Genomic DNA, 17,010 nt, shown 5'->3' with positions numbered 1-17,010 from the left:
TTTATATTTATAATTTAATTTTATAAATTAATTTACATATATTCTTACTTAACATTTAATGTTTTGATTTATATGTTAACAAATGATAGATAAAATCAAAAAGAATAAAATTTCTTTTTAGTAAAGTAATATGCAATCTTTAAATATGCATTATCTTTAATATATGCACTCTTTTTTTATGAAGTTCCAAAAATACCTTAAAATAAGTTTTAGGCAAAATTTTACACTGACACTTCAAAACTTAGGATTCCAAAGACTGATTGATAATGAATATAGGGACAAGCGCTTCACTTGTGTCGCATTATCTTTAATATATGCAAATCAGTTTTAGGCAAAATTTTACACTGACATTTCATAACTTAAGATTCCAAAGACCGATTGATAATGAATATAGGGACGAATGTTTCACTCGTGTCCTCGACAAACTTGTTCCCTTTTGCAAAGTAAAGTAATATGCAGTCTTTAAATATGCATTATCTTTAATATATACAAATCAGTTTTAGGCAAAATTTTACTTTGACACTTCAAAACTTCAGATTCCAAAGAGTGATTGATAATGAATATAGGGATAAGTGCTTCCCCTGTATCCCCCGCAAACTTGTTCCCTTTTGCAAAATAAAATAATATACAATCTTTAAATATACATTATCTTTAATATATGCAATCTTTAAATATACATTATCTTTAATATATGCAAATCGATTTTAAGCAAAATTTTATACTTGACACTTCAAAACTTAAAATTTCAAAGACTGAATGATAATGAATATAGGGACAAGTGTTGCACCTGTGTCCTGGGCAAACTTGTTCCCTTTTGCTTCCATCAACAATAATGCTTGCCAGTGCGCATATTTGCTTACGTCACAACTAATGACTTCACGCTTGACTTCATCATATTATAGTTGTAGACAGCTAGGTAGCCGAAAGATCGCGTAACACGTGTGACTGTCACTTTCTGATATTAGGTTGCGTTGGACATTCCATTGTGTATACATTATATATACATCCTCCTTTTCTCCCTGCACTGTCCCTCCATTGTGTATACATAATATATATATCCTCCTTTCTACCTCCATTGTCCCTCGACATTCGACTGTATTATAATACAACTACATCCACTTCGAAAACTTCAATAATTATTTATAAAGACCATGGCACTCATCTTCTTTCGTTTAATCTTCATCCATCTTATGTTTTTACAGCACGTCTCTGCAAATTTTTACAGTGACTTTGACATCACGTGGGGGAGTGACCATGCTAAGATACTTGACAATGGCCAGCAATTGCAGCTTACACTCGACCAGTCCTCAGGTATATTGTACAACTACAAACTATGTATTTGATACATAGTTTACTGTTTAATTCGATGTATGGCTAACCTTACTTTATGTTCTCTTCCTATTCCCATTCATACAGGTTCAGGAATCGAGTCCAAGATTGAATATCTGTTTGCCAACATTGATATGCAGATCGAGTTGATGCCCGGTAATTCTGCAGGCACTGTTACTGCTTACTATGTAAGTCATGTCTCTTCCTCATTTTCTAATCCTCACAGCAAAACTGGCTTCACGATTTTACCTGTTTTGAGTGTAGATTATGCTATGTAAGTTCATAGTAAACAATATGTGATTGATGGGCACAGCTGTCGTCTCAAGGGGATAAGCACGACGAAATAGACTTTGAGTTTCTGGGAAACCTGTGTGGAGAACCCTATATTATGCACACTAATCTGTTCTCTCAAGGCCAAGGAAATCGGGAGCAGCAATTCTACCTCTGGTTTGATCCCACTGCAGACTTCCACAATTACTCTCTGCTCTGGAATCCCCAACAAATTCTGTAAGTAATATTACTCCTTCAACTTAACTGATTAGCTTTTGTCTCGGCTTAAGACCTGCATTGTTAGCAACATGTCCATGACTTGGGTAGTTTAAGTGCACAGATTTTCTGTGGATGGAACTCCGGTGAGAGTATTTAAGAACAATGAGGATTTGGGCGTGCAATATCCAAAGAATCAAGCGATGCGAATATATTCGAGCCTGTGGAACGGAGACAATTGGGCAACCAGAGGTGGGCTTGTGAAGATCGACTGGAGTAAAGCTCCATTCGTTGCCTCTTACAGAAATTTTATTGGACAGATGTGCAGTTCTTCCTCTGATTGCTCTTTGAATTCATGGTATAGTGAAGGAGCATTGGATTCGGGGGAGCAGCAGAAGCTTGAATGGGTGCGCAAAAATTACATGATTTATGATTACTGTTTGGATGCTAAACGTTTTCCACAGGGCTTTCCAGCTGAGTGCATACGTTAGCCATTAAAGTCAAAGGGGGAACTGGTTGACACTTGCTCATATCCTTAGTATTTATGGTTCATTTTCACCAATTTGAGAGTTAGGGTTATCTGGATAAAGGAGAGACTTTGTTTTAGGAGAACTTGGTAAGGAAGAAGAGTAGCTCTGTAAAAATGGTTTTGTATTTAATTTAGGTAAATAGAGGGTTTTGAGAACTTGATAGGGAAGAAGTATAGTTCTTGTGAAAATAGTTTTGTATGTAATTTAGGCAAATAGAGGGTTTTGAGAATTTGGTAGGGAAGAATTTTAGCCCTTAATATGTGAAAATAGTTTTGTATGTAATTTAGGCAAATAGAGGGTTTTGAGAACTTGGCAAGGGAAGAAGTGCAGCCCTCAATATGTAAAAAGGTTTTGTATGTAATTTAGGCAAATAGAAGGTTTTAAGGTATTGTTTGCTAAGAATGAATAATGTGTATCTTCCCAAGATTCATTTTACCAATCTGAGCATCAAGTTATCTGGATAAAGGAGAGAATTTGTTCTAGGAGAACTTCGTAAGGAAGAAGTATAACACTTGATATGTGAAAATGGTTTTGTATGTAATTTAGGCAAATACAAAGTTTTGAGATATTGTACATTAAAGGTGAATAATGGGTAGCTTTTGTGTAGTGAGTAATTTAGAGAAAAATAAATAAGAATGTTAAAAAGTTGAAAAAGTATCTTATTTTGTAAAAGTAGTTTGGATTATAAAAATTAGGATAAGTATGGGACATGTTTTTTGAAAGGTTCAAGGTGGCATGTTTGAATTGTACACCTCTTTAAATGGTGCTTGATGATCATTATGATTATTACAAATCTATTTATTGAGCTATTATACCTTTTGAATCTTCAAAGGAGTTCTCGGCATTTTTAAATATTTCATAAGATAAATGACGTCTTTTGAAACTCTTGAACTTGTTGAGAACTTCGTGAGTTTATTTGATTGTATTTTTTTCACGATGTTGTACCTTCTCCGAAAATATGTTAGTTTACCATTTTCAAAAGGAGACAAGATTCCAAGAACTATATTGGAACCCATAAAGCTTCTATGAGCCACTTCCTTCTCTTAAATCAAAATCCTCCTTTTGACTTAGAAATAAGCATTTGATGTTTGAGTTGGGTGTCAAAACTAGTGACTTGGATGAAAAGGTCATATCAACAATCAAAGCATTTCCCTCAAAATAAAATGTATTATGTTTCAAGTATTTTTAATTCTTATTCCCATTAACAATTCCATGCCTTTAGGATCTTATATAGTTCTTTGAACACTTTTGGTTGTTTAATAGTTCTTATAAATATTGATTTTTGAGAAAAAGTAGCTAACTGTTGTGGTCATTTCATTCCCTACAAGAACTAGTTTCCAATCATTATCTTTAGTGTTATAAGAGACCTCACGAATGACTTTAAAATAAAAGAGATTTTGGAGAGCTTAATTTTTGGTGAAATCATCTTTATAGAAAATTTTCTTGTCTCTAAAGATATATTGGTTGATATTTCATTGATTTCTATGGACAAGTCTTTGCACCAAAATAAGACATCAAAATTAATAGGATATTTCAAAGTTAAAATAATTATTAAAATAACGAGTTCTTAATAAAACAAAATAGAGAATATTCTCTATGACAAGCTCAATTGGTAAATGGGGAATTATTTGTAATAATTTACTATAGTTTGACTAAAAAGAAAATGTATAGAGTAGCAGTACCTTGTAAATGTAGCAAGAGTACTCTATAAATGTAGCAGGACTCACTAGTAAAGACCAATATATCATCCATTGAAAAATACAATTAAAAAGCATAGAAGAAAAGGGAGAAAGGGGAAAGGGATGAAAAGAAATAAAATTAAAAATAAAAATGCTAAGGAAAAGATGAAGAATTATGCAAGGCATGTAAAATACTATATCTACATCATGCAATTGCTTGAATAACATTAAATACTTCTTAGAAGGGGCAAGTGAATACCAATAATATATGTTAGGTAGTAATTATTGCTTCAATAGGATTGCTTGATTTGGAAAGAGATTTTCCATAATGAATTCAAATTCTAGTGACTTCTTTCGGCTTCTTGCTTCTCATCACAGAGTAACATTTAATTGCTAATTGTAAAATCTATGTGCCTAGATTTTTTGTCAAAAATACCTAAGTTGATACTACCCAATAATTTACAATTATATCTATAATACTATCACACTACTCTTCAATCTTTACTAGGAAAAGAATATATTTTGTCATTAAGTCTTTAGAAAACTCATCTTGAATTGAATTATGCATCTTCAAAGTTGATGGTCTAGATGTATAGGTTATACATCATCAATTTCATATACAAGCTCAATACAACACATACATATAGCTCTGTATAGTATGATCAAGTATCATGCCTCAATACATCAGGTTTTTAATGATAACTTTATTGATCATCATCTATTAGCTTATGAATAATATTGGTAACATTTTTAGCACTTGATTCATCCTAATTGTTAGTTCATGTATAATAACCAAATGAATGAGATAAGAATTCCTGCGTATTTATAGAAAAGTACATACAAATATTAGCTAAAGAAAATTTTGATTAATTATGAGTGATAAATTTGTAAGGATCCCAAACTTGACCAAGAAATTTTCTTTAATGAAGTTACAAATAGTTTTTGAAGTAGGATTTTCCACTAAAATTATCTCAACCCACTTGCTACAATAATCAATGGTATTCTAAACATGAGTAACCTCATTAAATAAAACATTAAAAACTATTTGCAACTTCATTAAAGAAAACACTCAATTTTCAATTAAGAATACCAATAAATTTAGGGCTCCAGTATCTAAATTTCTCCTCAATTACTAAGAGCTTTAAGAGTAAGGAAAAAGGTTTAGGTTTCCCCATAGACTATTTGACATAATATAGATTTTTTAAACCAATATTTAGCATCATTAAATGTACTTGGATAGTAGTATAATTGTTTAATATTTTTAAGGTTGTTACAGAAGAAGAGAATGACCTCTATAAGATGTGTTATGATATAAAGCCAATAGATTTTTATGTTGTTATTTATCCATAATTTTGGGGAATTTTCCATCAATTCCTTATCCTCCTTTCTTTATCTATGATATGTTTAAGGAATTATCTATTTGTATAGTAGTATGAAATACTTGAGAACCATTCATCTATCAATCCAAAAACAATTGTGAGTGGATGGTCCTCTTAGTGTATTATGTTTTAATCAAATTTTCACAACCATGAGCTTAAATAATCCTTGTCATTTCACTAACTTCATGAGTTTGATATCAATGTCATACTATTGTATACTAACAATCCAATAAACTCTCATATACCCACCCATTAAACCTATTACATCACTCAATCCTTATCAATATTTCTATAAAACATATTTTCCAAATAAACCTATCATGGCATGGTTTTGTGTTGCTTGAGTCCATCATTCATCTCATCCAATGATAAATTTTTAACCCATCCAAATTATCACTTATTTTTCTATTACCTTTACATAACCCTTGTATACTAGAGGCAAACACCTAAATCTATTTTATGGATTGGGCCTTATTGCATACCCCTCACTCATTAGGTAGGTCCTCACATAAATAATTTCCATAGATTCACCATCCCATTACTTATCCCATTCTCCATTAAGTCATATTTATTACCAAAAATTGCTTATTTTGATAAATTACACTTACTACAATAAATTAAGCTTTTCTCACTACACCTATACCTTTGAAGACTTAACAATAGAGCAAAAAAAAATAACAAAAAACACATTAAGCATTGTACAATAACTAAAATCACACTTAGGCCCAGCTCTCAAACAATAAACAAGCTATATATCTATTTCTCATTATCCACACAATCATCACAACCATGCATTTTGGGATGAAACCTTCCCATATCAATCATAATCCTTTCTCATATCTCATTCTAATTTGGTAAGAAATGTGATAGCTAAATGAAAATTTTGTTAGTTGGTTTTTTATTTTGATTTATCATTTGACCCAAACTATTCCTACTCATGTCCGCCTTGATCTTCCCATATCTTCATATGTTTTGACTAGTTTATATTTGGGCATAGTATTTTATTTCTATGTGATGTATTTTTTGGTTGCCCTCTATGTGAAATACCAAGGTTGATTACAACCTCGTGTGTGTAGTGATATTGTTTTGTATGAAAATTTTCTTTTGCATAAAACTACCAAGGCCATGCAAATGCCTCATGCGCACATTTAGACCTCATGCTTAAAGTTATTTCCATGTATGATCCACAACATTGTTTCAAGTCTTGTGCATAAAATGAAAACCTTCTTTTAATGTTAATTTCATGCAAAGGCTACTTTTTCATATTAATTCTTATACCATGTTGCATGATATCCTTTTCTATATCAAAATTTAGAATTTATCTCCACATAATAGCCTAATATTCCCATAATTCATTTGTACATATCACTCACCCTATCCAAAATACAAACCTACCATCCTAGCTATGCCTTGAAATAAGAACACACTTTCTTGAGACATCAATTTATTTAGTCCCTCTCCATTCCTATAAATATTATTCCATACTAACAATTATTTATATACCCACTCTATTCTCTTTCTTCTCACTTTGACTGATGACCAAACAATGATAAAAATAAAAATTGATGGCTCCATCTATTGCATCTACACTCATCCTATATGTCTTACATCTACCCATAGTAATAATCTTGTCACATCATAATCTAATAAAGGAAACATCCTTGGAGAATGCATAGCATCATCAATTTTGTTCATAATCTAGAAATATGTACATCCATACCACCATAATAGATATATCTATATAAAACACACCATGTCCATAAATCATATAGCTATTCCATCCATATTAAAATCATAACCCATTAATTATAATCATTGCATAAGCCATAATATCCATAATCATAACAATGTAAAAATATAGTCACTATACCATAATCACATTCATATAGAAACTGTATATTATAAACCATAAAGAATTTCCCTCATAGCATAATCACATAAACCATACCTCATGATCATAAGTTTGTCCATGACATATATAAGCATAATCAATCTCATAAATCATACATATAAAAAACTATGGTATCAATCCATCATATAATCACCATTAATCATACATGTAATAAAATCATATCTATCATATTATAATTATAATAAAATAAAAAATCGCATTACTATTAATGCATATATAGGGTCCAGTACCAAAGGTTGATAAAATTAACATCTATCTAAATAATAAATAAAAGGATGAGATACAAGGATGACTACTACAACATGAAAATCTAAAACTCACATGAAAATTTGAAATTAAGTTTCCTTAATATGGAATTGCCATGATTAGATGCAAATTTTTTATGATGCTAGAAAACATCCATCATATCATGCTTATAAAAAATACCTAACATGAACTTATAATAACAATAAATTTAATGAATAACATCATCACCGAGTAGTATAAAATGTTGGCCATATGATGGAATTGATTATGTGTTGCATTGATGTTCTGTCATTGATGTCAACACTTGCTGGTATGGATGTTTATCGACTTCTGGTAGAAGGATTGGATTGGGAATATTTCTAGTTGATTGTCATTGGTATGATCTGGATGATGGAATAAGTTTGTAATGATGGTTCATATGTTTCTAAAGTATGTTTCAATAAGTTGGTATTGACTTGGTGATCAGATGCTATCTTATGTTCTAGTAAACCTTCTTTACAGGTCTAGTAAGGGTTTCACCGGAAGAGCTTTATTGAAGATATTTGATGTATTGCATAAGTGGTGTTGATGTAGCTTCTATAAGGGATTCAGGATGCTAATGGTGATTGTGTTCATGCCTCGATTGATTGGTGTCATTTCTTTGGCATGTGTGGATCTAATTTAGGCTCGATGCTATATGGGTTATGGACCGTTTTTGATGTAACATGTTGGTGGATCCTCCGATGTGGTTCTAGGATGTTTTATTGATTAGGTGATGTTTATTTGGCCTTAGGCCGACATTTGTTATGATTTTATTTCAAGATTATGTAATGGATATATTGAATTATCATTTGGGTGGTTGATCTAATTGGTTAGGTCTCACATTGGTATAAATATATGTAAGATCTCATTAAAGATCATGGATTTATGTATGGGAAAGGAGCGAATAATGTAACAATAATTGTGCAGAGGATTTTATAAATCATAGGTGATCGAGTTGGGTTTATGTAATAGGTTTTAGACCTTCGGTATTGAGCTTAACCGAAACTGTAATCTGGCATGTTTGATGCTATCACAGGTACTTCTTTCTGGATTGTTGTCCAAATATTTTGAGGTGGTTGACATCTCTGTAGTCAGTGAGACTACATTGTGATGAGTAGTGCGTTCTAGGTAGTGTGCCTTCCTACATGTGCAGACCCCTATTGCAATCATATACTTGTTGTAGAAGTATCATCTAACTGTGGGTAGGGCTTCACACTATGGTTTTTCCCTTTACCAGGTTTTCCACATACAAATCATGGCGTTATGTGTTATGGTTGCATGGTATTGATTCTCTGGTTTTCAATTATGCTTTAATGCTTTATCAGTTATTCTGGTATAAGGTTTTAAGTGCTTTAATTCACATAATTTGTTAACAATTAATTCACCTCCCCCTCTCAGTTGTTTGCCAGTTATCCTAACAATTGGTATTAGAGCCTAGTCCTCTTTTGCAAAATTTTAACTGCTTGAGGAAGATCCTCTGGTAACTAATAGTTCAACTACTATTTTTCAGAAGGACAACCCTAGGCTTGATGGAACAAACTATGGAGTATGGAAGATTCAGATGGAGACTCATTTTAGATGCATTGGGAAGGAAATTTGGGAAATAACTCAGAATGGTTACACTCCTCATGATCATGCATTTGGCAATCTTGCATCAGAAAACTTGGAAAAGAACATTGAAAATGACTGCAAAGTTAGAGAAGCCCTCTTAAGCACATTATCATATCAGAAAATCATGGGACTATCAGATAAATCATCGGCGAAAGCTATATGGGTAAAGTTGGAGACTCTAAATGAAGGTGATCCCACTGTTAAAATTGCAAAACTTGAATGTTATAGGGTAAGATATGAAATCTTGAAGATGGAGGAAGATGAAATAATTTATGCATTATGGAAAGGGTAAATGAAACTGTATTAGGAATTCAGTGTTGTGGTGGATCTCTGAGCGAGGAAGAGATTGTTTCAAAAGTGTCAAGGGTTTTTCCACTGACATATAAGATGAAGGTAACTACAATTAATGAGCTAAAAACCATTCCTAATTCTTCTATCAATAGAGATACTATTGTTGGGAAGATATCTGCTTTTGATCTTGAAGAATTTGGTCATCTAGGAGCTACAAAGATTGATACTGCATTTAAGGCATCTACATCATCAACTGACAAGCAAGATTGGAAAGTTTTGTATGCAAAGGAATTGGAAGAGATTAGAAAAGAAGATGAAGGTCTTGAGAAACTTGAAGCCCTATTTTCTCAAAGGATACCTAAAGGTCCGACAGGAAGTAAGTATGAAGGAAAATCTCCTTTCAAATCTTTTGCATGTAATAAGATAGGTCATTTATATCTATATGTCCTGAAAGGAATTCAAAATTGGAAGAAAGAGAAAGAAGATATTTTAAGCCCAACCTTGAATATCAGGTCAAGCATAAGTATAGGAGAAACAAAAACAAATCATGCTACTATGTTGATGAGGAAGGAATAACTAATGACTCGGAGGAAGAATCGACAGGAGATTCAGCTAGTGGATTCGGCAATGGAAAAGACTGGGTATTTTATGCTATGAAGGAAGATGATCCGAAACTAGTTATCATAAATGAGGAAAAGGCCCTTGCAGCAAAATTTTAAGACATAGATGAAAGGGTAATAGACAATGTATGTTCTCATCATATGATAGGAGACAAAAGGAATTTTCTAACCCTGCAAGAATTTGATGGTGGTCAAGTTAGATTTGGTAATAACAAAGAATGCATGATCAAAGGAAGAGGAACGATTTCATTGGATGGTAAGCATAACACTGATAATGTCTATTATGTGGAAGGTCTAAAGCATAATCTTTTGAGTGTAGGATAGTTGGTCAAAAGAGGATTTCAATTACAATTCAAGGATGGAAAGTGCAAAATCATTAGCAAATTAGGATTGGAGATTGCAACCAGTACATAGACAAAAGGTAACATCTTTCATTTGAACTATAGTGAAAAGACATGTTTGATTGCACATATTGATGAAAGTTGGCTATGGCATAAGAGGTTGTGTCATGTAAATTTTGATTTCATTGTAAAGATCAGTTCAACTAAGGCAGTTAGAGATTTACCTAAGATTGTGAAGCCTCATAATCTAGTATGTAAGGAATGTCAAATGGGTAAGAAAATAAGAACTTATTTTAAGAGCATACCTGATAAATCTAACGATATTCTTGATTTGATTCATACTGACCTATGTGATCCTACTAATACAAGAAGCTTTCAAGGAGATAGATATTTCATGTTAATCATCGATGATTATTCTAGAATGATGTGGGTTGCTTTTCTAAGGGATAAATCTAAATCCTTTGATAAATTCAAGATCTTTAAAGATATGATTGAGATAGAGACAAGAATTAAAATCAAGTGTCTAAGATCATATCAAGGTGGTGAATTCACATCCAGTGAATTCAACAACTATTGTGAGAAAAATGGTATTAGGAGACAATTATATGCACCCCAGACACCTCAGCAGAATGACATTGTGGAAAGAAGGAACATAACCATCTTGGATGCAGCTAGATCCATGATGATGGAAGTTGATTTGCCTCATATCTACTAGAGAGAAGTAATAAGTACAATGGTTTATACATTCAAGAGAGTTCATATCAAAGGAGATACCGGTAAGACACCTTATGAATTATGGTTTGGTCATTCTCCTACTCTTAAGTATTTTAGAATCTTTGGAAGTGTTATATCAAAAGAGATGATTCCATTGGAAATTTTGACCCTAGATGTGATGAAGGAATATTTATTGGTTATTCAACTAAAAGAAAAGCATAGAGATGTTATAAAAAAATATTAAAGAGAATTGGGGAGAGCGCTAATGTGAAAGTGGATGAGAAGTATAAAGACCAAGCTAAATCTTATGGCAATGAACCGGCATTGGAAATGATTATAACTGATCTGGTAATGCCTATACTGAAACAAAATACTAAACCAGTTACATCAGCATCATCAGAAAGATCAACTGTAACTGAAGAGTAGCATAGAGAACTTGAAAATCAGAAAACACCAAGGTATGTAAGGCTAAATCATTCTGAAAAAATCAAATCATTGCAGACAAAAACAAGGGAGTTATGACAAGGAGAAGATTGGAAAATAAAGAGCTATGTTTCATTTCTTAGATTGAACCAACATCAATATTTGAAGCTTGTAAAGATGAATGTTGGATGAAAGCTATGGAAGATGAATTAGATCAGATAGAAAAGAACAATACTTGGACTTTGGTTCCCCGACCTATAAAAAAGAATGTTATTGGAACTAAATGGGTTTTTAGAAACAAACTGAATGAGGATGGAAAAGTTGTAAGAAACCAGGATAGATTGGTCTTCAAAGGATATTCTCAGAAAGAAGGAATTGATTATGGTGAAACTTTTGCACCAGTAGGTAGAATTGAAGTTAGATTATTTCTTGCTTATGCAGCCTATAAGAACTACAAGGTCTATCAAATGGATGTTAAGTGTGCATTTCTGAATGGAGAACTTGAAGAGGAAGTATTTATTGAGCAACTTGATGGATTTTTACTGACAGATGATAAAAATATGGTTTGCAGATTAAGGAAAGCCCTATATGGATTAAAACAGGCTCCTAGAGCTTGGTATGGAAGGTTGGATAAGTATCTTTTGAATCTTGACTTTATAAAAGGTAATTCTAATAGTAACCTATATTATAAGATCACCAATGATGATATCATTTTTGGAGGTGAAGAAAAATTGTGCATGGAATTCTCTGATAATATGCAGAGTGAATTTGAAATATCTATGACTGAAGAAAGAAGAATTTTTATAGGTTTGCAGATTACTCAGACTAACAAAGGCATCTTCATCTGTCAAACTAAGTATCTAAGGGAATTGTTGAAGAAATTTAATATGGAAAATTCTAAACCAGTTAGTACTTCTATGGTTACAAGTGAAAAATTGTCAATTAAAGATGTATCCCCTCTAGTAAATTCTACAAGATATAAATCCATGATTGGTGGTTTTCTATATTTAACTCAGACTAGATTGGATATAATGAATGCAATCAGTATTGTATCAATATTTCAAAGTAATCCAAGAGAAAATCATGAAAGTGCAATAAAAGGATATTCTGGTATTTGCAAGGAACAACTAAATATGGTTTATGGTACCCTAAAGATGATGACTTTACTTTATATGCATATACAGATGTAGATTGGGTAGGTGACATTGATGACTGGAAGAGCACCTCCAGTGGATCATTCTTCCTTGGTAAAAAGTTGGTTTCATGGACCAGCAAGAAGCAGTCATGCATTTCTGTATCTACTCCTGAAGATGAATATGTTGCAGTTGCAACCAATTGTACACAAGTTCTATGGATGAAGTAGATGTTGAAGGATATACAAGTGAGTTGTAATGGTCCGATAGTTATTCATTGTGATAACTTTGCAGCTATTGACATATCCAAGAATCCGGTATTTCACTCCAAGACTAAGCACATATCAATCAAGTATAACTTTTTGAAGGAAAAGGTAGAAGCAAAAGAAGTCAAATTGGTTTATGTGAACACTAAAAAACATATAGCATACATCTTCACTAAATCTTTGTCCCGGGAATCATTTGAGTATTTGAGAGACAGATTAGGGGTTTCTACCCCTCAGGTAGAGACTTAAATGATGTAGATGTGCATCAGTCGAGTATGCATTATCAAAGCTATATTTTGCTTTGGATTGATGAAATATTGCTACTACTCAAGGGGAGTAGTCAGCCTTGAGATTTAGGGTTTTCATATTAATTTTTATATATATGCAATATCTTAGGCATTATTGTCAAAGGGGGAGGAATATATGTGAAAAACCATTGCTATATATTTTTCAGATTGATTGCACTCCTTAGGGGGAGTTTGGCAATATTTGGTCTTTTGATTTAGTTTTGGTTCAGAGCTTCATTGCTATATCATTTTATGGGAGATTGTTGGTGGTCTTCCATTGGGGGAGACTTGTTTGGCATTTCTTGGCACTTGGATGTTTTTCACATCTAGTGTTGCCATCAATGCTAAAGGGGGAGATTGTTGGCCATATGATGGAATTGATTTTGTGTTGCATTGATGTCAACACTTATTGTTATGGTTGTTTACCGACTTCCAGTAGAAGGATTGGATTGGGAAGATTATCAGTTGATTGTCACCGGTATGATATGGATGATGGAATAAGTTTGTATGGATGGTTCATATGCGTATGAAGTATGTTTCAGTTAGTTGGTATTGACTTGATGATCGGATGCTATCTTATGTTCTAGTAAGCCTGCTTTATAGGTTCGGTAAGGGTTTCATCGGTAGAACTTTATTGAAGATCTTTGATGTATTGCATAAGTGGTGTTGATGTGATGTATAGAAGGGATTCAGGATGCTGATGGTGATTGTGTTTGTGCTTCTACTGATTGGTGTCATTTCTTTGGCGTCTGTGGATCTAATTTAGGTTTGGTGCCATCTAGGTTATGGACTGATTTTCATGTAATGTTTTGGTTGATCCTCTAATGTGCTTCTGGGATGTTTTATTGATTGGATGATGTTTGTTTGTCCTTAGGCCGACATGTGTTATGATTTTATTTCATGATTATGTAATGGATATATTGAATTATCATTTGGGTGGCCAACCTAAATGGTTGGGTCCTAGGTTGGTATAAATATATGTAAGATCTCATTGTAGATCATGGATGTATGTATGGGAAAGGAGGGAATAATTTAATATTCATTTGTGTAGAGTATTTTATCGATCATAGGTGATTGAGTTGGGTTTATGTAAGAGGTTTTAGACCTTTGGTATTGAGCTTATCCGGAACTATAATCTAACATGTTTGATGCTATCATGAGCAATCCTTTCTGGATTGTTGTCCAAATATTTTGAGGTGGTTGATTTCTCTGTAGTCAATGAGACTCCATTGTGATGAGCAATTCTCTCTAGGCAATGTGCCTTCTTGCATGTGCAGGCCCCTATTGTAATCATATACTTGTTGCAGAAATATCATCTAACTGTGGGTAGGGCTTCCCACCATGGTTTTTCCCTTTACTGGGTTTTCCACATACAAATCATGGTGTTATGTGTTATGGTTGCATGGTATTGATTATCTAGTTTTCAATTATGCTTTAATGATTTATCAGTTATTTTGGTATAAGGTCTTAAGTGCTTTAATTCATATAATCTGTTAACAACTGATTCCCCCCCCCTCTCGATTGTTCACCGGTTATCCTAACATAAAAGAGGTACAAATGAGAAACATGAGAGCATCACATAACATAGTATTTACATGGAGAAACCCTTGTAGGGAAAAGATCCACCAACTACAAAAGCCAAGTATGTATTATCAATAAATAAATATAATTATAATAATTCACTTTCATTATCCTATTTTCCTTCAATATTACAACACATGAGTAGTTATGAACAATCTCCTTATGCATTTATCTATCCTTATCCCTTAAAAGCAACTATACATGAACAATTGTTGCTCTCTAAATTTTATATCATAAGAGATAAATATATAGACATTATAAGATCTCTAAACACCAAATAAGGCATCCAAAGAAGAATCTTCATTATAAATTTGTGTAACCCTTGGATTTCCTCCTTTAAATTTTAAAATTACAATGACCTTGGCTCCAATAGGTTTCCTCCAATTTGGTGCCCAAACATGGAAGATAACTATTACATTAGATATAATAAATGATACAATACCAAGAGATACATATTTTTCTCTACCAAGTGCCCACATAGAGAATCCAAAAGGTCACTCATTTTCCTCTTTGTATGCCATTAAATTGTTATACAATTTAAATAACCAAAAGATAACTGAGAGGGGGGGTTTGAATCAGTTGTCACAGATTACAAGAACATTTAGCAATTAAAACTTTAATACCAAAACCCAAAACATAAATACCAGAATGCTTAAACCAAATACCAGAATAGTAGTTAAACCAATTAAGCATAAACAATAATTAGAGAATAAATACCATCCACATGACACCAAGATTTATAAGTGGAAAACCCGATAAAGGGAAAAACCACGTTGGGAAGCCTACCCAAAGTTAGATAATACTTCTGCAATAAGTATGTGAATTACAATTGAGGGGTCTTCACTTGTAGGAAGGCCAACAACCTAGAGCACACTACTCATCACAAAAGGAGTCTCACTAACTACATAGAAATCCAAACTACAATCTGAAAGAATGAATGAATTGCAAAGATAACATCTCCTATGCCTGAGTACAACTTAGGCTAAGCTCAATACCAAAGGACTAAATCCTCTTACATAAACCCAACTTGATCTCCAATGATTGACTAGATCCTCTACCTAAATGATATTACATTATTCGCACATTACATATCCATATGCCATTCCCATGATCATATCATCTACAATCAGATCCTACATCATATATATACAAACCCTTGACCATAAACAATCAGGTCAGCCACCAGACAATAATCCAATTACATAATTACAAAACATGTCGGCTTTAGACCAAAAAAATAAAATTCAACCCATAAGACATCTCAAAAAAACATTAAGAGGTCCAACCCACACGTTACATTAAGTTGGTCCATAACCTAGATCAATCGGGACCCAATATAGGTCCACACGCTAAAGAAATGATCTCCATCCACCAAGTATTGAACATGATCACCATCAACATCCTGAATCTCCAATGAAAGTTGCACCAACACCACTTATGCATATCATCAAAGGTCTTCATCAAAGCTCTGCCGGTGAAACCCTCGCTAGAACCACAAACCAAGCTTCCAAGCAAACAGGATAGCATCTGATCACCTGACCAAAACCAACTAACTGAATATGAACATGAGTATCATGAATAAGGCAATTCCATAACCAAATCATACCGGATCATGTCAGATCCAAACCAACTAGAAATCATACATCCTACAGGGACCATAAGGGTGTCGACAAAGCATCCAAAATAGCTAGTGTTTACATCAATGACAAAACATCAATGCAACACATAATCAATTCCTCCAAATGGCCAACAATCTCCCCCTTTGGCATTGATGGCAGCACTAGATGTGAAAAACATCTAAGTACCAAGAAATCCCAAACAAGTCTCCCCCAATAGAAGACAACCAACAATCTCCACATAAAGATATAGCAATGAAATTTTGAAACAAAGACCAAACTCCCCCTAATGTATAGAACTCCCTTTTTCTTTTTCACATCAATATCTCTCCCCCTTTAACATCAATGCCAAAAATCTGACATAAATATCAAAGCAAAAACAAAAATTCACTAAAACACAAGGCTAACTACTCCCCCTGAGCAGTAGCATCCCCACACCAATGCCAGAATGAATAATATCTTTGATAATTCATACTAGACTGATGCCAAAATACATCAATTAGTTCTCTACCGGAGGGGCAGAAACCCCTAACATGTCTCTCAAG

At 33.2% G+C, this 17,010-nt stretch overlaps 1 protein-coding gene across 1 annotated transcript; it reads left to right on the top strand.

The window, feature by feature from the left end:
- The first annotated feature begins 1,151 nt into the window (after positions 1–1,151).
- On the top strand, positions 1,152–2,306 carry LOC131032125 (xyloglucan endotransglucosylase protein 1-like). Its single transcript, XM_057963052.2, has 4 exons — positions 1,152–1,311; positions 1,417–1,517; positions 1,643–1,836; positions 1,940–2,306. Exons 1-4 carry the CDS (start codon positions 1,152–1,154, stop codon positions 2,304–2,306), a joined length of 822 nt encoding a protein of 273 aa, XP_057819035.2.
- Positions 2,307–17,010: the final 14,704 nt, after the last annotated feature.

The sequence above is a fragment of the Cryptomeria japonica genome, chromosome 4, assembly GCF_030272615.1.
Source record: "Cryptomeria japonica chromosome 4, Sugi_1.0, whole genome shotgun sequence".
Classification (NCBI taxonomy): Eukaryota; Viridiplantae; Streptophyta; class Pinopsida; order Cupressales; family Cupressaceae; genus Cryptomeria; species Cryptomeria japonica.
This window is presented reverse-complemented; position numbering and strand designations above follow the sequence as displayed.

Excerpts from the sequence above, each read along its gene's own strand:
- LOC131032125 (XM_057963052.2), top strand. The coding sequence starts at position 1,152 with ATGGCACTCATCTTCTTTCGTTTAATCTTCATCCATCTTATGTTTTTA. Across the intron at positions 1,312-1,416 it reads TACACTCGACCAGTCCTCAG|GTTCAGGAATCGAGTCCAAG; the intron begins GTATATTGTACA and ends CCATTCATACAG. Across the intron at positions 1,518-1,642 it reads GCACTGTTACTGCTTACTAT|CTGTCGTCTCAAGGGGATAA; the intron begins GTAAGTCATGTC and ends TGATGGGCACAG.